Raw genomic sequence first — 13,114 nt, 5'->3', positions numbered from 1 at the left:
CACTACACGTCCTTCAATTCCCCACTGCTGAATCCCTGTTGTAGGGATAGAGCTGGTTTTTGGGCCTCTTGCTGCCCATCCTGTAATGTGCCCCTTCATGCATTTCCTGCAGATACTACATTTTAGCTTTCACCTCACTCAAGCTGAAGACATAATAATTTAGGCAGAGGTGTTCCCTATATTCATCTCACATTAAACCAGTCCCACAGTTCTCCTAGTGCTATACTGACAGTACATTAACATCAGCATTTCAGACAGGCTTGCCCAGTGCTCCATCTAATACAGCAGTTGCAATTTCCAGCCTCCATCACATGCCCAGTATTAAAAGTCTGCAGGACACTGACTTTTCCTGTATATCCTCTGTGGATTTTTATGTGAGACGCAGGATGGCAGGCTACAGGAAGTCCTGTGATGTGTTTGTTCCCCTGCCCCACATGGCACAGCCTTTCCTGGTGGCAGCCACGGTGGCTGGAGCCAGCTGTGAGGAGAAGGGGGACAGGGGACTTCAACTGAGGGCAGGAAGCCACAAGGCTGCCATCTGCATGGCTCATTGGCCAGACAGCCCTGGTAACCCAGGGTGTTCCCGTGTCCGAACTGATCAAGGCCCATCAGCTACAGCTGATCCCATTCATGTACCCAGATACTTCTTGGCCCGGGGGGTGAGGAGGGGGTTGATAGCTGTGTCAGCACATATGTGAGATCTGGGCATCAAGGAAGAACTGGCCTCCCAACTCTAGCACAATGTTCCTGACCTTGTGCCCCATGTCACCCAGCCATCCCTTGCCATGTCCCATGGCCATGCACTGGGGGGGGGGGGGTCACACAGCACATGCCTGGCTAGCATGCAGCAGTAATTTGGCTATTCTGGGTTGGCCCGTTGGAAGGCCATGGAACCTCCATGGCAAAGCAAAGACATGACATAAAAAAAGACGTTTTCCTCTGCTCTGTCCTTGTACATCAGCCTAGGGCAAGCTATGGCCCCTGTAAGGTTCCTGGGATTATTCCCCCAGCTTTGTGGCTGCACTGCCTGGGGGCACCATGGACATCTGCCAGGCAGGGAAGGCTTGCAGGGTCTGGGGGACTTGGAGTCAAGCTAAAAATCTCCCTTTCTTTTTGCACTGTATTGCACAGCTCGTTTGAACCTGAATGATGTTGCAAAGCAACCCCGCCTGAATATACTCAACAACGCTGCCACAGCTCTCATCTTTATCACAGTCATCCTCAACATCTTCATCACAGCCTTTGGGGTGCAGAAGACCGGCCTCTATCCTACCAGGAATTTTCGACCTTACTAAGTCATGGGGCAATGGGGTCAGGTAAGGAAGGGGTGAGTTCCCATCACTGCCAGCCCCTGGAAGGGCTCTCAGTCTCAGAAAACACCATTGCAAGGTGGAGAAGGAGAAGGAGAAACTGCACAAATTAACAAAGCCTTTCCAGCGGCACGTTGTTGTCCCATGAGCTTCTGGGGCCACTGAACAAACTCCCTCAGAGGAGGACTTCTCCTTGCTTGGTCTTTAAAGCAAGAATACCAAACATCCCAACTACTGGGATTTATCAGCTGCAAGTGGTTTTCAGAAGGCTGCAGACCTTGTGCTAGGTAGATGGCAGTTGTGGATGGGAGCTAAATTTGGGAAAGAAAACTAGGTGTGTTCTGGGAGGTATCCAAAGATGGCAGCATTATCTGTGCAGAAGAAAAGGATGGTGCTGGCAAGGTGGGGGTGAAAGAGCTCTTCACAGCCAGTGTGGTTTGGCAAGGGCCATTTTAAGAACCTCTTATTTTCAAGACATACTCTTGTGAGTAAGAGTCCAACCAAATGCTTGGGTTCCCATGTCAGGTCAATGAGGCAACGACATGTTCTTAGGTTAAAAGTGCTTTAGGTCAAGAAGCAAAGTTCACATCTCTTGCTTACATGACCTGCAACATGTAAACATAGTTTAAATGCTATATACTGGGGCAAGAGGCAGCAAGAAAGCTTGATGGACACATGATACAATGAGGGAGGATGCAAAAGCCAAGCGTCTATAACAACACAGCTGGCTTGGGATCTGAAAGGGTGCAAGTGCTGAAGAGCAGGACCCCACACCCACAGGGGTGGCCGTGGTGCTGAGTGACCTGGTATGCCATGACAGCTCCACTCTGCCCTTGCAGTGTGGAGGACCCTGCTGCAACCTTACTGGCATTTCTTGTCTTCCCTGCAGGATGTGAGCAGCATGGCTGGTGGGGAAAGTCTGACCTCAGCAGAAGCCCATCGACAAATCCAGAGAATTGAGTTAAACTTCCAAAACCATGTGCATGTTATGGTATACCGGCCCCTCACTGTGTAAGGCTTTTGCAGTTCCGACAGAGTGAAAACAGTCCCTTTCAAAGCTAGAGCATACTTTGCTAGAGAAAGCTGCAGGAACAGCAGCAGGTATACAATTTCAAAGCACAGTTCTGTAAATCTTAACTCTTATTTTAGTTGCCTGCTTCACATATTCAGTATTGGCACATTTTGTAAAGAAGATTGAATGATTTACTTTGTAGGCTAAATAAACAAGAAAAGTCCAGCTTTTTTGTCTCAAGCATAAGTTGCTATACTTAAAGCAATGCTATTTAATAGTTTACTTCCAAAATGTTGGAATGGATTTTTCAAACAAACAAACAAAAGTTCTTATGGAAGGATAGAAAAGCGTGTGTATGTTAATGAGGCTAAAACCAGTTCAAATGTTTTCCTAGTTGTTTAAAATTAAAGGCAACACAGTTAAGAAAACAATCAGATATTTTCGGCATTGGAAAATTAACAATGACAGAAAATAGCTGTTAAAGTCTGAAGTCATCGCCAGGGACCTATCAGGAATGATGTCAGAATAGCCTGACAATATTTAGTAAAAAAGGAAGAAACATTATACATAGGAAGACCACTCTAGACTTATTGTCACAATAAGAAATGACAGGTGCATAGTTTATCACTTTATTTAAAAAATCACCATTATAATTTAAGGTCTATCACTACCACAAATGTTTTTAAATATATCATTTTTATATTGACAATGCTGGGAACTCTCTTGTACTAGAACCATTTGTTTCCATAAAAAAAAAAAAAGAAAGTCTTTGAAGTAATGATTTTTCAGATTTTTTTTGAAAGAGTAAAAATTTTTTATCCTAGATTTTGTAACTCTGTAATGTGCCAAAAATTTGATATTTTAATAGCCTGGTGTAAGCCTATTTAAATAATGGCATGCTCTTCTGACTATTATTTTCTTCATTGTACAGCAGAATTAGAATTCAACATGGATTTTTCATTTTGTATACTCTTGCCACCTCTGAGAAAGAAATGTTACAAAAATGTCCACATACTGGTCTTCAAGAGCTACTGGAGTGTCTGACACTTAAACAACCCAGATACAGGCAGGTTTCATTTGACTTTAAAGAACTAAATTTCTGTGTAAGTCATGGGTGGTGCTTTTTTCTGGAGAGGGTGTGGATGATCTTGTGGGCAAAGGCTATGGGCCAGCATCAGCTATTAGCTGCAAATGACAGCAGCTTTTTTGCAGCTGAAGGAAAGTTGCATAGAAAGAGTAGGGTGGAAAATGCCAGTTGCATATTTACCAGAATTTAAATCAGCAAACCTGCGCACAGTCTGGGATCTGTTTGGTGAAGCAGGTAAAGTCCCATCCTCCCCTTTGTCTGGGGGATGGCGGGTCTGGAGTGACACCGCGTTTGCTGCTTTTGTGGGTCCTCAGTCTCTGCTGAGGCCGACAGCAAACAGGGGTGAATGTTTCTGGGAAGCCTCCATTATTCTACTCTCCTCTAGGACAAGGCTTCACTGTAGAGGCTGCAAAACTAGTTCTAGCCAACACAAAACCACCAGCTAAGGGATTTCAGCCACTACTGGCCAGCTGGGTTCATGAAAAGGTAAAAAATTACACACCCCATGTGCAGATCCCAAATCCTGTGACTCATTGTTTCACAGAGCAGGAGGCAAAGCAATTAGCATTGATGACTGAATGTAAAGAGAGAGAAAAAAAGAAAAGTTTCAGCCGGGAAAGAAGCAGTGAGGGGAATTTCATTACCAGACTTCAACATCATCATCTCAGAGAGCTGCCAGGTCAGGTACAGTGGCACACAGGGCTGCCTGATCAGAGAGGGATTCCCGTCGCCCAGCCCAGGAGAGCAGAGTGCTGGCAGTGCGCTGGAATGCCTTCCCCCTCCACCACCTTTAATAACAGTTTCTCATTATAATGGAAGCAGACTCATTAGCAACCTTGGCTGCCTTCTTCCCTCGCCATGTCTGAGTCCCATTCCTGCCAAGCTTTTTATACTGAGAGGAGGCACATCTGAAGCAAAAAGGGGCCAAATTTGAATGTAAATAAGCAGCTGCCATGAAAGCTGACCTCCCATTTGTGCAGGCCGTGCCAAGTACTGAGCTCAGGTCTAGTCTCTCACCTGTGGTCTTCTCCAGGAATCGTCCCCTGCTTGTGAGAGAGACCATTTTTTCCTCCGCATTCTCTATGATCACATCGCACTTGTGCTTTGCAGGGACACTTATTTGTCCAATGTTTCTACCTTGTTTCACATGAACCCAGGAAGACACGAGAAAAACTGTTTTGTTGCCATCCCACTTCCTACAGCCCTAGTGGGGACTGAAATGAACCTCGCTCCTGGCTAACCTTGCTCACTGCATCACCTACCCACCACCTGCAGCACAGCTCTCACTGGCTGGGGCAGAGAGTGACCTGTCTCTCTGGTATTGCCTACACCTTTGGTCATATGAAGCCAGAGGAGCAACATTTGGTTTCTAATGCCTGTGACATGGGTGTAACAAACACACGGATGGAACTCAGCTCTTGTAGAAAGACAATGTATTTATAAAACATGAAGGAGAATCAGTGTAACCCCCAGCTCCGACAGAGAGGTGGCCCAGGAGTTGTCTTGAAGGCACAGACCCACTTTAAGGCAGATAGTTCAAAGGTACTATTAAGATTTTTAACACAAGGCATCGGTATCTAAAAAACAACTTCAGACATTTGTAGGCGATGAGGAGAGGCGAGATGTTCATACTAGGCAAACATTAAAGACAAGGACAAAACAAGTCACACCATAATTTTCACACAATACATTTCTCTCAGAATAAAAGCTAGCCCTTCTACATTTCCCTTGCTGATCTGCAAAACAATCCTCAGCCCCACAATTCGGTCCTGAAGATGGTATCGGCATTTGTAGGTAGAGCCCCCTTGCCGTGCAACCTGTGCCTGGGGGCCCGGGGTCCCAGCCTGGCCACATCCTGCCCCAGGAAAAGTCTCTTCTGCAGCATGGCCCATCGCTTCCCCAGCTGTCCCCAGCTCCCTCCTGCCTGCCTGCCTGCTGCACAGGAAATCCCATGCAACTGATTTCCTCCTGCCATCAAGGCAGGACATAGCCAGGATGTGCACGAAAGCCAGAAACGTGGGGCAGACTTCACCGCAAACTCAGGCTCCTAAAAAGATCCCAGTAACAGAAATGAGGTTGACTGCTGGGGGGGAAGTCAGCTTCCTGGCCACGGCAAAGCCACGTTCCCTTTTGCTCTTCAGAAGCTGTGCTGGACCCAGGGATGAGCCCTCCTTGCAGCAGCAGTGTGTGCCACGCAACACTTAATGATGTGGCAAAACACCTGGCGATCAGGGACCGCAGTGGCCTGGCCACTGCCCTGGATGACCACATCCTTTCACTGCATGGCTGCGGGACTACCTGCTCCTGCCATGCTCCCTGCTCCCTCCCTCTTCATGACTCTGTCTGGGGAGAAAAACTGCGGTTGGTTTGGAAGAGGGGCTGCAGCCTCAGAGCAAAGCCCGGTGCCGCTTCTGCAAGACTTGCTGCTGGCTGACAAGTCGAGGAGCGTGTAGCCCCTTCTCTCCCTACAACTCACAACAGCTTCTGAGCATGCAGGCTGGAAGACAGCTTTTGCCCCCATGGGCTCCCTCCATGCTCCTCCATGGAGGCTGCCAACTAATGCCAATTAGTATTAATCACATTTACTACCGCAATGCTTAAATACCAACTAAAAATCCTCACTGTGCTAGAAAGGGAAAGATATTCGTGATGGCAACTTTGACAGTGGATTCACTGGCCATCAGGAAACTAGGCTGAAACCTACTAACTCCTTACATGTCCACCAAGGAGTCTTCACCAGGTAACCAGTCCTGCTTGCCACTGGCCTGGGTTACAAGGCATGAAGGAAGGAAGAAGGTGAAATCCTCACATTCCCCTGGCAGTGCTGGAGTGAGGGCTGCACCCTCCTTTCCAGTTCACTCTTTGCTGACTATGCTCTTTGGTGAGGAGGAAGAGTTACTCATATCATTTAAGCCAAGTGAGCTACCTTCTGGATGCACCTAATTCTTTCCAGAGTCTGCAGATGAACACCAGTTGCTAACTTTAGGTGCTGCAGACCACATTGAAGCAGATGTGAAAGCACATGGTACAAATAACCCATCCTTCCTGTGCATGACATAAGGGCCACCATTGAATCTACCAGTTCTCCATCTGCAAAATGGGCATCATGCCTTTCTCTGCTCGATGGGGCCAAACAGCTGGGTCCTGCTAACGCCTTACCATGTCTCAGTGCTCACACTCCCTGCCAGCCTCTCCCCATTCCACAGGGATTGCGTGACAGAGCTAGCCCAGACAGGCTGCGGAGGCGCAGTCCCAAAGCCTGGAGAGCAGCTCACCTGCACACTCGCGGGGTTGTGCCTGTGTTTGCATGAAGCACAGGCTCCAACAGGCACTGAGAGCATGACTGACACTGCACATTCCAGGCAGAAGCAGAGCTTATTGCAACGTTGCATCACAGGGCTTTGGCCTCCTCAACTCCTATGACACATCTAAAAAGAAATAATAGTGTTGACTGTTGTCATCCTCTTCCCTCTTGCCCCAGCTGCAGTGTTTCATTTAGTCTCCACATGGGTAACGTACTTTTTCTCAACAAAAAGACTGCTCTGGCTTGGGCAAAAGGCTAAGGCTGCCTCTTCTGAGATACTCAGTGTCTGCATTCTGTCACAGGCTCCAGAGACACAGCCGTTTCTTCACTTCTCACCACAGCTGCACACTGCACAGTAGAACTTCCTGAAATCTAGTTGACTTTTTCGGACTCCATCAGTCACAAAACCCAGACTGAGGCAAGCAGATGATTTGACAAGATTTCTATCTCACGTGCCAGAACTTGCATGTTCAGTTTTCTACTGCAATAGTGCAATCTGATGGACTTGTCAAGCACCACAGAATTAATAAACGAATGCCTATTCTGAAATGGCATCCACTCTATCAGCACAAAACACAAACAAGTCTAATAGCATGTCAGCATTGCTTGTATCCTGCATACCTCCGTTACTCACTTCTCAGCAACTCCGCACAGAGCCAGGTGCCGTGAGCAGCATCCTATGTCATGCTCTCCCTTGAAGCTTGAGACTGGTAGCAGCTTTTTCAGCAAGGTATGTGGACACTGAAGCTCCAGTGCAGGGCACTGATTGTGCTGGGATTTCTGACTTTCTGTAGTCTTGTAAAATGGTTACAGGGGTAAAAAATCTTGCCTTACATTAACAGGAGTTTTAGGGGATGAGAATTCCCTGTAGCATCAGGCCAGGTGTGGACAGGGGCTCTTCCCACAGTTCTTGGGTCAATGCCAGCATGGGTCTGCCCATCCTTTTACTCACTCAATCTTCTTCTGTCCTTGCTGTTCTCTGCACCCAGTGCACGTGCTAAGGCCTGAGGACACCTCCTCCGTACTGGGCCAGAGCTCCCAAGGCTGTTCCGGCGATGAAGCACCAACAGCTGTGCTGGTTCTTCAATCAAGAAGCCTGCTCTTTACATAAAAGTCAAACTATGACAAGACATAACTGTGAGGCCATAACTTATTAAATTAACCTTTAGATGATGCATAAATGTACAGGATTTAGAGAGCAGAATACTCTGTCTCCTCTTTTTTCTGACAAAACAACAATATTTCAACTAATAAAATATTGCCACTTCTTCCCTGCTAGGGTTTCCCTGATATTGTTAGGACAAACACACATGTCTGTCATATAAGGCTGCAAAATTCCTCCTGAGATGCCCTCCTAGCTTCTCTGTATAACCCCTCCACTATCCTCAGGCAGTGGATCAATAATTTAGGTGGAGTTGTAACATCAACCCCTGCCACCTCACCCAGCTGCAGGCAAACGTGGCTCTCATAAGGGAAGTGTACTTGCATCTCCATCCATGGCCCATAATTCACTGAATATGAGCACAGTTTTTAAAAATTACTAAAGTGAAAAGCACAGAGAAACGTCTAAGCACCAGCAGCCTAAAGTGCCTATCAGCTCCTCCACATCCAGGTTTGCTTGGGTCAGCACATGGGCATGAGGACACAACACAGTTCAGAGAACTTACTTTGGTCCCTTGTCCAAAGGCACAGATACCAGAGAGAGGGAGAAGGAGGGGAAAAGGGAAAGGTTGGGTTTTTTTATCTTTTTTTCATTCAGGTATTGAAAGAGAAGCTGTGTTACTCTAAATAAAGCATTCTGGGCTTAGCTGGGATTTGTGTTTGTTTGGTTTGCACCACGCAAGACTCAACGGGTGGGACACATGGCACCTCTCCCACTGCACCATCCGCCAGACTGCATGGCAGGAAACACAAGTTGGTTGCTTCACGTGTTGACGTCTCGCCCACATGCCTTCCCAGCAAGACACGGATCCCACGTCTCGGATACAATGGCTCACAAGAGAAGCTCCCGCTCCCTTAGCCTGACCATCCCTTCCTCGGCTGTGCCATCCCATCAGAGGGCTCTGGAGGCAGAGGAAGAGTTTGTGTGCTCGGCTGGGTGCCTCGATAAAGTGCACGTCAAGACGAGATGGTGGACAGTGCTGCCGAGCAGCTTTGGGGTTGAAGGCTACAGGGTCTTCAGCTGGCGCCGGTTCCACATGCCCCGCTTCGAGTGAAACCAGTGGAAAAAGTTTCTCAGGGAGAGACGCTCCACCTCCAGCCCGGCCTGCAGGATCCTAGCAGAAAGGAGAAGGGCAGACTTAGGGAAAACTTGATCACACAGATACTGGGGGGCTCAGCCCCAGGATATCTGTGTTAAGTTGTGCTGTTGTCAAGAGACTGCAATCAAACCAGAGAGTCCAGAATAGCTCAGGGGTATCTCACATGCCTAAACAGGCATCTAATGACACCTGCTGAACACTTGTGAACCCTTTGGAGCAGGACTGGTCAGGAGCGTCCTGCAGATGCCAGGCTAGGAGGAAAGACAGTTGGCAACATGGGATTGTTCAGGATGCTAGTCTTTTCTGCAGTCATCTGACAGAAAAGACAGGACAGGCCCCAAACCGTAGAACTATAAACCCAGAGACGGAGGATTTGTACAGCAGAGATCCCTCATCATAAACCTCTCAGAAATTGCAACTGTACCTTGTGATCTTTAAATGTCTCTCTGACAGTCGCTCTTCTGCATAATTGCTGTAAGTCGTACGGGAAGTCTGAGGGACCCAAACTGGACCCACTGTGCACCGCACTGCTTGAAGAGGGCAAAGTCTTCACGAGCACCAGCGCCTGAGCTGCCCGTGGCCAGCCAGCAGCGTGGCTGGGAGGCACCAGGAAACAGCTCTTGCTGTCCACTCGCCTACTAGGTTTGAGGTCAGGACATGCTCAGAGACTCTCCCTCGCTGACTAAACTTATGGTGGCATTAGTCACCTCAGTCTCCTCAGATCCCCAGTCCCCTGGCCACTGGTCCTCCAGAACCTAATGGGTTTCCCCTCCGCAAATGAGTGATGACAATGGATGCCTACCTGTCCAGCAGTTCCCAGTCCTCTCCTCCCCAGCGGTCCCGAAATTCTTTTGTGTTCATGCCTCCAATCTTGTCCAGGTCAGACTTGTATATGCCCAGGAGACCAAACCCATTCACCTCCCAGTAGCCTGAGGACAGCACAAAAGACACACAGGTATGTTGGCACTTTGAACCACTGATGACTCCAGCAGGGCTGCTGGAGTGAGACTCAAGCTAGTTTTAGCACGATGTTGACACCAGAGAGTCAACAGCACCAAGGCAGAGCCAACCATATTAAAGCCTTGGGAAGTGAAAAAGGCTTGCAGACAGACAGCATGGGCTGTCCTGTGAACTTGTTAGCAGAGCCTCTCACATCCCCTGTCTGGCAGCGGAGTACCTAATGTACCTGGACTGCCCCAGCTTCAAAGGGTCGTCCCTGTGCCTGGGTGGCTCAGGATGGCCACCTCTGTCTACAGGAAATCCTACTCAGATGGTCGGTGCCACTTTCCTCCCCCTGACTTGGGCTGGCTTCCCTCACCCCTGGGCTACCAGCTCTCCTCAGGACAAGCTGTGGCCCCTAAGAAAAGAGAGAAAGGGACAGAAAGGAGTAAAGGTGGGTTTTTCCAAATTCCTCTAATCCATAGGGAGCCCCAGGAAATGACCAGGAGAAATGTCATATAAAGGGCTCTGCTAGCAATCTGATCTCAGATTCCAAAAACCTGACACTGTTAAACCCCATTCCATCTCAAATGCACTCTCACCTAGTGGCCCTGGAAGTACCTTAAGTGCCAGGTCTCAATAGCACCAGAGGAACAAATCTAGAGGTGGCAGGCACCCTCCTTCTTTCCCCGTTCCCCAGGGTCTGAGCCAAAAAGGCTCCACTCCCTCTTACCGTCAGGCCACTGTGGGGACATGCCACAGTGCAGCCTCATGACCATGGGTGCAAAGGCCATCTTGCCTTCCACGCAGTGCTTCCGGATTGAATCAATGACTCCAGCTGGGAAGTGGATGTGGAGGTCACACAGGAAAATGATGCTGTGTGGGTCCTGGAACCAACCACGCCGGTTGGGAAAAAAATAGGTTGACTTTATGTAAGTCTTTCTTGAGGGGCAGGAAGACAGAGATATGGGAGTTGAATTAAAGAGCCATTCATTGCTGTATCAGAAACTGAGACCCTAAGGGCTGGCAAAAAGGCCATTGAGTGGCTATTCAACGATGGGTATGAAATACTATGACTATGACCTGGCAGAACCAGTATCACAAAGCTGCTACTGCTGATTTCCCTCCTGTCTGATAGTCCCAGCAAGTGGACCAAGAACCCACAAAAAAAGAACTGGCTCCTCAGAATAAAGGGGGAGACCCTTACTCTGGAGGGACAGGAAACACACCTACATTTGCTCTGGTCTGCTAGGCTATTCTCTTCCCTAAAAACCAGTGTATGAAAGGCAGAGGCAGAGCCAGACACGTACAAAAAAATTCCCTGTCCACCCCAAAGCCCTCCACAGGCTTACCGTCACGAGGTCTATCCCCGCCTGCAGCCCAGCAGAACGCTCAAAATTTCCTGTCAGCTTCAAGTATCGATAGCTGAGGGTCAGATGGGAAAGAGAAGTTCAGTGCACGCATGCTGGCAAGCACAGAAAGCAGCACTGGAGTGGTACACCGCAGGCATCATGCTGTGGAGCTGCCCTTGCAGCCGTGCACCCTCTCGAGGAGGAAAGCCTTTGCTGTGTGAGTGCGCAAGCTCAGTAGTGCTCCCGTTCCCAGTGTGCCCTGAGGGTCTTCCCCCTGTGCAGCAAGGATAGGGCAGTCCCTGGCAAAAGTCTCCTCATCTCTAGTCCAGCTCTATCCTAGGACTAGACCTGTTACTGGGAACCCCTGGCACATAAAGGAAATGACCAGCCAAGGATGGTTCAGATCAGAGTAGAGTAAGCCAGAGAGTTACTCCAGCAAGCAGAGTCCCCAGAGGCCTCCACTCTCTCTGTCCCATTTCTCACAGCTTGCTTGTCTACTCTGCCGTCCCCTTGCCCCATCACTGTTGAGCCTTGCTTTCTCTTCTCTCTGGCAAACTTGACCAAAAGCCAGGAGAAAAGAGGCACATCTGGATGGATGACTACAACAAGTATCGCCTTACAGTTTTATACCACTATTATATGCAGTATATGTCCATGTACATTATAACAACAATATATTCATGTCTATGTGCAAGGTCTGGATGGATGTTATCGTTGGGTTTCCAGCTGCAGGAGGCTGTGGCTGGTCAATACACGGAGACGGGCAGATATGCTGTGTTTGCAGGCACGTGCAGGTAGCAGCTTTTCATGACCAAGCAGTACTCTCACCTGTGCAAAGCAGACCTTTTCAGAGCCTTCTCTACATCCATGTCATCGCTGCTGTAGTCTGTGATGATGATGTTGAAGTATGAGTCCTTAGTGACTCGGAACAGCTCTTCCATGTCAGAGATGAACTGCAGCACCCAACGTGCCTGGTTTTTCACTGGTTGTATTGTAAGAGGGAGAGAATCAAAGCAAAACTTATTTCAAAAATGGTGTGGCTTCTCAATAGGCAAGGCTTCTTGCCTCCCCTCAAACCCTGCTAACCTTGCAGGGATGCTGAAATGGGCCCAGGCTGAAAACCTGGACAAAAATGCCCAGAAATCAGTGTGGGTTCTTTCCCTGACAGGAGTTTTCTTTGCGCTTATAAGCCATAGGAGGTTGGGCCCTGTCATGTTTCTGAGGGGGTTTAACTTGGACAGAATAGAAGTTGGAAGTGACCCAAACAAGACGGTTGAGGCTGGCCCAGCCCCACTGTTCAGGACTGCCCTTCACGGGAACTGCCCACCGTGCCATCCCTCGATGTCCCAGGGAGGCAGGTCCCCCTTACCTGGCACCACGAAGTGAACCATAGCACGGTGGTTCCAGGAAAAGCCTTGGGGCCAGCACAGCTCTGGCTCATTTGCCACAGCCATCAGGTGCCGCCGGCGACCCCATGCCAGGTTCCTCATCTTCCTCTCCTCCTCCTCCTCGCCACCAATGCCCTGCCAGCCCCGTGCAAAGACATACTCGGAGAAGCGGACGAGCCGCTCTCCCTGCTCCAGCAGCTCCAGCTCCAGCAGGTAGCGGCTGCCCCGCATGCGGTCCTGCCGTTTCTCCACATTCACGATACGCCGCAGCTGGAACCGCCTGCAGGAGATACAGCTGGGGTGGGCATGTTCCCCGTACACCAGCCCCTTTCCCACCTCCAGCCCATTCAGCTCTGCTAGGCTCTTTCCTCCCAGCTAGCGCAAACCTTTTTGTCCCCTGCTTCCCCCTGCTTTGCCACACTGCTTCCGAAGTCCCATGGGAAGCTTTAGCACCTGTTTCC

General features: G+C 49.1%; 2 protein-coding genes across 2 annotated transcripts in view; one reads left to right on the top strand and one right to left on the bottom strand.

Annotated features, from left to right (window-relative positions):
• Nucleotides 1-2,529, top strand: part of NINJ2 (ninjurin 2) — a 49,780-nt gene extending 47,251 nt beyond the window's left edge. Inside the window, exons 3-4 of the mRNA XM_056341637.1 lie at nucleotides 1,132-1,316; nucleotides 2,200-2,529. Coding sequence (XP_056197612.1) covers nucleotides 1,132-1,295 — 164 coding nt within the window. The 3' untranslated portion in view covers nucleotides 1,296-1,316; nucleotides 2,200-2,529. The remainder of the gene's footprint in view (nucleotides 1-1,131; nucleotides 1,317-2,199) is intronic.
• A 160-nt stretch (nucleotides 2,530-2,689) lies between these two features.
• Nucleotides 2,690-13,114, bottom strand: part of B4GALNT3 (beta-1,4-N-acetyl-galactosaminyltransferase 3) — a 71,813-nt gene continuing 61,388 nt past the window's right edge. Inside the window, exons 15-20 of the mRNA XM_056341636.1 lie at nucleotides 12,635-12,933; nucleotides 12,094-12,247; nucleotides 11,266-11,338; nucleotides 10,647-10,800; nucleotides 9,777-9,903; nucleotides 2,690-8,989 (exon numbers count right to left, since the gene is read on the bottom strand). Of these exons, the coding sequence (XP_056197611.1) occupies nucleotides 8,881-8,989; nucleotides 9,777-9,903; nucleotides 10,647-10,800; nucleotides 11,266-11,338; nucleotides 12,094-12,247; nucleotides 12,635-12,933 (916 nt within the window). The 3' untranslated portion in view covers nucleotides 2,690-8,880. The remainder of the gene's footprint in view (nucleotides 8,990-9,776; nucleotides 9,904-10,646; nucleotides 10,801-11,265; nucleotides 11,339-12,093; nucleotides 12,248-12,634; nucleotides 12,934-13,114) is intronic.

The sequence above is a fragment of the Falco biarmicus genome, chromosome 5, assembly GCF_023638135.1.
Source record: "Falco biarmicus isolate bFalBia1 chromosome 5, bFalBia1.pri, whole genome shotgun sequence".
In the NCBI taxonomy this organism is placed as follows: Eukaryota; Metazoa; Chordata; class Aves; order Falconiformes; family Falconidae; genus Falco; species Falco biarmicus.
This window is presented reverse-complemented; position numbering and strand designations above follow the sequence as displayed.